At 54.0% G+C, this 8,314-nt stretch overlaps 1 protein-coding gene across 4 annotated transcripts in view; it reads right to left on the bottom strand.

Annotated features, from left to right (window-relative positions):
* The window catches only part of NEFH (neurofilament, heavy polypeptide), an 8,748-nt gene extending 1,644 nt beyond the window's left edge, over positions 1 to 7,104 (bottom strand). For 2 of the 4 annotated variants that reach the window (XM_012731070.1, XM_012731073.1), the window contains exons 1-4: positions 6,183 to 7,104; positions 4,268 to 4,467; positions 2,433 to 2,557; positions 24 to 867 (exon numbers count right to left, since the gene is read on the bottom strand). In XM_012731070.1, coding sequence (XP_012586524.1) covers positions 24 to 867; positions 2,433 to 2,557; positions 4,268 to 4,467; positions 6,183 to 7,065 — 2,052 coding nt within the window. In that variant the 5' untranslated portion in view covers positions 7,066 to 7,104. Of the gene's footprint in view, positions 868 to 2,432; positions 2,558 to 4,267; positions 4,468 to 6,182 lie in introns of all 4 variants that reach the window. The other 2 variants (XM_012731071.1, XM_012731072.1) reach the window with 2 other exon arrangements.
* Positions 7,105 to 8,314: the final 1,210 nt, after the last annotated feature.

Raw genomic sequence — 8,314 nt, 5'->3', positions numbered from 1 at the left:
TCTTCCTTCACCGGGGACTTGGCCTTCTCTGGGGACTTGGCCTCTTCCTTCACCGGGGACTTGGCCTTCTCTGGGGACTTGGCCTCTTCCTTCACTGGAGACTTGGCCTTCTCAGGGGATTTGGCTTCCGCTGGAGACTTGACCTCAACTGGGGACTTGGCCTCTTCCTTTACTGGGGACTTGGCCTTCTCTGGGGATTTGACTTCCACTGGGGACTTGGCCTTCTCTGGGGACTTGACCTCCACTGGGGACTTGGTCTTTTCAGAGGACTTGATTTCATCTGGTAATTTTGCTTCTTCTTTCATAGGGGATTTAGCCTTCACTGGAGACTTGATCTTAGCTGGTAACTTTGCTTCCTCTTTCACTGGGGACTTAGTTTTCTCAGGGGATTTCACCTCAGCTGGAGACTTGATATGTTCCTTCTCTGGGGACTTGGCTCCAGCTGGCGATTTTGCTTCATCTTTCATGGGGGACTTAGCCTTTTCTGGGGACTTTACCTCAGCTGGTGACTTGGCCTCTTCCTTTTCTGGAGATTTGGCCTCCTTCTCTGGGGATGCAGCCTCTTCTGCTGGGGGAGACTTTGCCTCTTCTTCTCCCTCTTCTGCTTCTTCTTCTCCTCCCTTCTCACCTTCCTCTTCTTTGGTCTCTTTCTCTTCTTCTTCAGTCACTTCCTCAGTCACTTGGATCTCTTCTGTCTGTTCCTCCACAATCACGGTTTCCTTCTCTGACTTTTCAACTACCTTGATCATCTCTTCACTTTTGACCTTTATGTGAGTAGCTGCAGAAGGGATTTTAGGGAGTCCTTCTGGAAGGGAGAAAGGACTAGGACCAAAGCCAATACGACACTCTTCACCCTCCAGGAGTTTTCTGCCAAATGGATAATGGAACATGTTATTGTTAACTCAAAGCAGACTGATTTGGGGTCTTCCTGGATTACTCTGAAGGTATATAACATGCAATGATATGGACTTCAGGGGGAAAGGAATATGGATAATAGTTACTTTGAAAGTGGAAATTCATTTAGTAAATCACCTCAGAATCTGTATCTCTCTGGCATAGCCCATATTTTGCAACTAGGGCTATGACTTACAAAACATTCTCCCCTTGAAAAATGGCCCCCAAGAGAGAATTCCTATATATCAACCAAAGTTATACTTATTGTCCCTCAACTAAACTGTTATTTAAGAGAAACTCTGGAGCTTGAGCATACAATTCCATATTTATAAATTTGAGTTTAAGAGGTGTTAGCCCACTCCCACTGGCGTTTCAAGGGTCTTCTGTCATAGGCCTTCACAAATGTAACAGCACACAAATCACCCAGGGATCTCATTAATGTGCAGATTCAGGGGAAGGCCTGAGAGTCTGACTTTCTTTTCCTTTAAATATTTTATTTATTTATGTGTAGAAGAACTGGGATGTTGGCCAGAGGTACAGGGGGGTGAGAGGATTCACCAGAGACAGAATGGGGAGCAGAACAGGCAGATCCACTGAAATACACTGCTGAGGGGAGCAGCAGGCGAGACAGGAGAGGTCTGCTGCGCCATGTGGGGACTGAATTCAGGCTGAATGGTGACAGTGCTGAGACTTAACCTCTACACCAGCAGGGAGGCCTCTGAAAGTCTGACTTTCTAACAAGTTCTCAGCTGATGCTAATTATGCTGGTTCACTGAGAGTACTCTCAATGGCAAGACACAAACCAGAGCCAAGAACTGGCAAATGAAGGTTTACCAGCCAGCAGCAGAGACAGCAGCTCCTAGGCTCAGCCGGGCTCCACTGCCTGAAACTGCTAAGCTGGGAGGTGCTGGGGTCACCATTCACCAAGAGTTTGCTCTGGGGGAGCTCAGTGGTACCTGCAGTACTTAGATTGACTCATGACCAGGATTAGCCACTCCTCCCAACACCCCCATGAGTGGGTGCTGTTATCATTAACCCCTGTTTCGTTTCCCAGGAGTCAAGTGCTCAGAGAGCTAAGAAATTCTAAGATTGATTTGAAAAGACCCCTGATCATACAATTACCTCCTTTCCCGTTGAAGCAGGCAGTCTGGGCAAAGGGTGAGGAGCTTTACCCTCTAAGTCACTGTCATAATGAAAATAAACCACTCAAGAGTTTTTGGTCTCTCAGAAGAATGGAGGCCAGGGCTATGGGAAGGGAGTGGGGAGTTAACAAGTGCACAGTTTCTGTTGGGGGGAAAAAGAAGTTCTTCAATAGAAGGTGTTCATGGTTCCTCGACAATGTAAATATACCTAATATTACAGAACTGTCTACTTTAAAACAGTTTAACAGCAAATCTTACATTATATGGGTTTTACTACGATCAAATATTTTTTCTTTGTCTCTAAGAAGGGAAAGCTGACTCTTGGGGTTTGAAACCTGAGGCTTAGCTTCTCATGCAAATAGAAGGTTGCCTACCCAACAGCCCCGCCCACCTCACCTGTAAGCAGCAATCTCAATATCCAGAGCCATCTTGACATTGAGCAGGTCCTGGTACTCCCGGAGCTGGGCTGCCATCTCCCACTTGGTATTCCTCAGCTCATTGTCCAGCTGCTGAATGGCTTCCTGGAGAGACGAGGTCGCACGAGTCACATTGCCCAGGACTCTGGGACTATCGGTGTGAACCCAGAGCAGTTCCACCCAGCCAGACAAACGCAGGCCAACTCCCACCCTAGCAAAGCTGGGCATGGACAAGGACTTTTGGAGCAAAAGTCTTGGTTGTGTATATAATCTCAGCCAGGGAATGAAACACCAGCCACCACCAGTGGCTATCACTGGCCAGTGGATCAGCTATGCTCTCTTAAGCTGAGAAAAGCTCAGTGAGAACAGTGAGAATGGGACTTGTCTGCATGGGCGACGTTGATTTCCCAGAGCTCCACAGTGGCTGCCACACAGGAAGGGATCAGGAAGCCTCTCTTGGTGATGACCAGGGTAATACAGAGCTGAAGTGTCTCCGTGACTCGGGGCCCACTGTAGTCACGGCTTAAGGTAAGATATTACAGCTGTTACAGCTGACTCTTAATCAGCTCCCTTTTCTATAGTTGCCACATATTAATTACCTAACAAGTTCTTTTAAAGTTTTTTTTTTTTTTTCAAAGTTTTTTCTCAGTTGGTTTCATGGTGGGGTCTGCAAAGCCTTCCCCAGGCTACCCATAGAAGAGACACTGGTTACTGCCTACCAGATCCCCTCTGTAAGCAGGTTCATGCTTATTAAAAAATTGTCTCTCGGCCCTGCCTGGCAGCACTATGTGTTAAGGCACAGCACTATGAAGCTGTCTGCAGCCACTACAACAGGGCTTTGATCCCCAGCCAGGGAGCTGACCCACATCGCACCGCAGACCTCTCCTGTCTCCCCACTGCTCCCCTCAGCAGTGCATTTCAGTCAGTCTGTGTTCTGCCCCCCACTTTGTCTCTGGTGAATCCTCTCACACACTGCCTATACCCCAGTTCTTGTATGAATAAATAAATAAGTCTTTAAAAATAAGTTGTCTCTCTATAATCTTTACAGTTCTACAAAGCAGGCATTCTTTCTTATTTTTTAAAAAGATTTATTTATTTATGCACACTGAACAGGCCAGAGGTACAGGGGATGTTGAGAGGATTCACCAGAGACAGAGTGGGGAGCAGACTGACCAAGTACACTGCTGAGGGGAGCAGTGGGTAGTGCAGGAGAGGTCTGCCGCGCCATGTGGGTCAGCTCCCTGGCGGGGGATCGATCTTGTGCTGAAGCAGCTGCAACTAGCTTCATAGTGCTGTGCTTTAACCCATTGCAGCACCAGAGAGGGCCTCCCTTTTTTCTTCTTTAATCTTCTCCCTTCTTTCTTCTTTAATCCCTGGTGCTGGGATTAAAGCTTCAGTGCTATCAAGCTATTGTGGCATGAGTTCAGGAAGCTGCCCACATGGCACAGCAGACTTCTCCTGTCTGACCCACTGCTCTCCTCAGCAGTGGATTTCAGTGTTCTCCCCACTATCTTTGGTGATTCCTCTTATACACAACCTCCTCAATCCCCAACACTTCTGGCCTATACCCCAGTTCTTAGATAGATAGGTAGATAAACAAATAAGTATCTGTAAAACAAATCATTGCACTGGAGGAATTCAGATTCCACAAGGCAGATAACTGCTGGGATCACACAGCTGGGAGTCATACTGGCAGCCCTGGTATGTCTGACTCCAGGGCCCATAGTTAACCACGGAACCTTATTCAGAGTGGGGCAGTGACATGTCCAGGGTCACCCAACGACTGGCCCTCTTCTCTACTCCTGCCTCACCCACCTGATAGGATGCAATGTCGGCCTGGTGACGGTCCTCTAGCTCCGAGCGCTGCCTTTCCAGCGAGTCCTTGGTGCCTTTGAGCGCCTCCAGCTCTGTGGTCCTGGCCTGCAGTTGGCGCCGATACTCTGTTATCTCCTCCTGTGCTGAGCGCATGGCGTCTGTGTTCACCTTGGCTGCCTCTGACAGTCGGTCCAGCCTCACTAGGGGAGAAGGGGATGAGCACGGGGTTATAAATACCTGGATTTGGGTTCCGGTATCTACATCTGGAAAGTGACACATGTGACCTAGGCACCATCTTGGATACTTAACTAACCTGTATTTTGTGTGACAGATAGTCCCTAGCCCCCAAGGCTCCCCAGCTAGTGAGAGACAGCCGAGTCTAGATTTGAATTACAGTTTAGATTTGAATCCCAACTCCAGATTCGAAAGCGCTACAGGACAGAGGAGATCCCCATTTCTGGTCTGAATGCCTGGTTCAGCTCTCCAGAAAGTGCTGGAGAGCTTAACTCCAGCACTCTCCTCAGGCCTTAACTCTGAACAAGTTAGTCCTGTGAGCTTTGGAGGCAAGGTGCTGAGATCACCTTGTGGTCAGTCCCTCCCTTACAGGTTTCTGTGGTGCAGAGTTCAAGGTCACTGAAGAGCCTGGGGCTTTTGAGCCAGCTACTGTCTCTTCCTCTACCCACCTGCATGTTCTCTAGCACTGGAACCCCTGAGTCAATGGTAGCCATCTAGGCCCCTTCAAAGCGAACTTCAGACTCCCAAAGACCTTTAGGGGCCAGTGGAGGTATGGAGTCTAGCCTACATCTCCTGAAAAATGAACATCCTGAATCCCGAGGTAGTGACACCTGGGACCTGAGTGGGAAAGTCAGCTGGGGCACCCAGAAGTCCTAGGAGGGTATGCCTGTGTGACTCTCACAGAGAGCAGAGAGCTTTGCTCTCCAGGAGCCTTGCTGCAAGGAAGGGGTTGGGGACAGTTCTGCCACCGCAGAGGAGTGGAAAAGGAAGCAGGAAACGTCAAGCAGGTGTACCAGCTTCGCTTCTAGTGCTGTCACACTTGGAAACCATCCAGGTGGCCATTTTAGCTCACAGACCTGTTTGGAAAATGCTGAAACTTCTGCATCCTCTCCCAAAGGCACACACGTTTTACAGAGTCAGGAAGAATTATGGATAATTCTGCAGAGCAAGAATTCTGCAGAGCAAGAAGTCCAGCTGCTTCACCGCGTAGTGAAATGAAAACTAGAGGGCAAGTATTGGCCAAGGTCACCCTGCATCTGTAGATTACAGCTGCTGCAGTAATCTAGCTGACTCAGGGCAGCGGAGGTGGGGATGGGGGTGCAGTTGGTAGGCTCCTAGCTTCTGTGAAGGAAAGACAGACATGAAAGGGCGCCCCCGTCACCTCTCAGCCTCAAGCACCAATTGGTTGTGGGAATTGTCATGGAGAAAGGATGTGAGAAGGCCCTATCCCTCCCTATCTGGAGTCAGATAGGGGTGAGGAGAATAGGGTTCCCTGTGGTATGCAGGAGTAGGGAAGGGCAGCCTTGGGGAGGGAAGGTCCAGTACTCTGAAGGGCAACAAAAGGGTCCATTGCGCCCGCCCGAGGGAACCTGATGGAAAAGGAGCATCAGGGCAACCGAAGCTAGGAGCGGAGCTTTAAGCTTTAAGGACAGACTTAAGGACACTGGAGGAGAGCAGCCAGAGGAGAATCTAGAGTTGCGGGGCCTGGGAGTGGAGTGGAGTGGGTGGTGGGAAGAGATGCGGAGTGAAACAGACTTAACTTGAGGAGCAAGCACTCCGCAGGCGAAACTGAGCCGCCCCCTCCGGCCCTGTCACCTCCCTGCCGCCCACGCGCGCCCCCACCTCCCCTCCCACCCAGCAGGAGGCGCCCCCTCCTCCCCACGCCCGCGCGCCCGCCCACCTCGGAACCACTCTTCCGACTGCAGCGTGCTCTGCACCGCGTGGCCTTCCAGTTGCGCGCGGATCTCGCGCAGCGCCGACGTCACGTCGCACTTGAGGGCGTCGCGCGCCTCGGCCTGCGCCTGAGCCTGCACGGCGCCGCAGCCCTGGATCTGGCCGAGCAGCTCCCCCACCTCCTCTTGGTGGTGGCGCCGCAGGTAGCCGCACTCCTCCTGCAGGGCTTGCGCCTTCTTCTGCAGCTCGACGCGCGCGGCCTCCGCCTCCTGCGCGAACCGCGCGAGCGCGCGCGCCGCCGCCTCGGCCTCCTCGCGCTGCCGGGCCTCGTCGTCCAGGCGCTGGCGCACGTGCGCGATGTCCTCCAGCAGGTGCTCCTGTTCCAGGCGCAGCTGGCCGCGCGCCGCGCCCAGGCGCAGCACGGCGCCGCGCATCTCGCGCACCTCGCGCTCGTACAGCTCGCCCATGGCGGCGCGCCCCGCCTGCTGCTGCCGGAGCGCCGCCGCCTCGCCCTCCAGGTTGCGGTTGTGCGCCTCGAGCTGCCGCACCTTGTCGATGTACCCGGCAAAGCGGTCGTTCAGCGCCTGCAACTGCTCCTTCTCGCTGCGCGCCGCCGCCGCCGCCACCACGCAGCCCTCCGGGCCGTTGCTCAGGGTGTCTAGCGAGTCGGTGCTTGAGGTTGCTGCCGCGCCGCGGAAACGGCCGGGAGAGGCCGACACGGAACTCACGGACGTCCGCGCCCACGAGTGGAAGCCGCTAGACGAGCCAGCCGCCGACCGCGCTCCGCCCGCGCCGCCCTTGCGGGACAGCGCGTAGTGCAGGCTGCCGCCTCCCAGCAGCGGTGCGAACGGGGCGCCCAGCAGCGCGTCGGCGCCGCTGAAGCTCATCATGGCTGGAGCAGGTGCGGGGCCGGTACGGGGCGGGCGGCACTGCGGCAGCCCCGGGACGCCGGCTCTTTTATAGCTGCCCGGCCCGGTCCAGCCCCTCGGCAGCTGGTGGGGGCAGCGGGGGAGGAGGGCCCGCTCTTTCCGCCTCCTCCCCCTCGGCCCAGGGCGGCCGGCTCCGCCGCAGTGACAGGGGCGGGGCTGGGGACCTAGGAGTGAAGAGGAGTCCACGCGGCGTCAGAGGAGCCGCCAGAGGTGGGAGGAGGGGGTAGAGGGCTCCGGAGCGGACCGGGGCGACCCCCGGGTGCGGGTTGGAGGCTCCTGCTACTGTGTTCCGCAATGAGAGAAGGGACTTGAAATGGGAGGAAGGCAGGGAGACCTGACGGGAATAGGGGCACGGTACTTTCGGGAAGGAGCTATGGAAAACTCTCTAGTCCGTGGGAAGAGGGGACCCCTGCACGAGAGAGGAGCACCCGATTTTCCTAATAGTTAGGACCTCAGGAAGTGCAATATTTGCCGCTGACCACGGAATTTGGGGAGGGAGCGAGGTATCCTCATTGGAGGCATAATGGATGCTACAGAGAGCAGAGATAGAGGACTCCTGAGCGAGCAGAGGTACACAGCTTCCCTTCTAATTTGAGGCTCTGCAGTAGAGGAGAGGGGCCAGGAGTTGGGGAGGGGACGGCAAGGGCATCCTGAATCTGGGTACGGGAGACACTGCAGAGGATGAAGAGAGTGAAACCTGGATGGGGGTTGGGAGACCCCGTGGACCCCAAAAAGTCTAGAGTAGTACGCAGGCTAGAAGGCAGAGACTGCCACTGATCCCAGCAAAGGGGAACCTCCGTGAAGTATGTAGAGGGTCTGTGAATAGGCAGCAGGAAACTGGGCTGTGTGGGGGTCAAAGAACCCAGAATGAGGGTGCTGTGGGGAACTGAGCATGATGTTGGAAGAGCTGCACCTGTGTGAGGTGAGGGGAATGACGGGTGTGTCCGTAATCACTCTGGCAAGGGTCTGCACACTGAGGTCAGTGCCAGTTTGCAGGCCAAGTGACCTTGAACAAATTATGTCCTTTGGCCCTTGCACAAAGGGGTCCGTACAAAGAGCCGACCTTGCCCTGAGGAAGGTCTTCAACCTGAGACCCTCGGCTCCCAGACTGCTTCTGCTCTGGGGAGTGGGGTCTCGTATTGAATTGGAGGCGGAGGCCCTACATACAGCCTTGGATGTGGAGGTTGCTTTCTCTTGCCCTCCCCACCCC

This window comes from Condylura cristata, unplaced genomic scaffold (assembly GCF_000260355.1).
Source record: "Condylura cristata isolate star-nosed mole 26May11 unplaced genomic scaffold, ConCri1.0 scaffold00029, whole genome shotgun sequence".
Taxonomy (NCBI): Eukaryota; Metazoa; Chordata; class Mammalia; order Eulipotyphla; family Talpidae; genus Condylura; species Condylura cristata.
The sequence above is the reverse complement of the archived record's forward strand: the minus strand, read 5'-3'. Positions and strand labels throughout refer to the sequence as shown.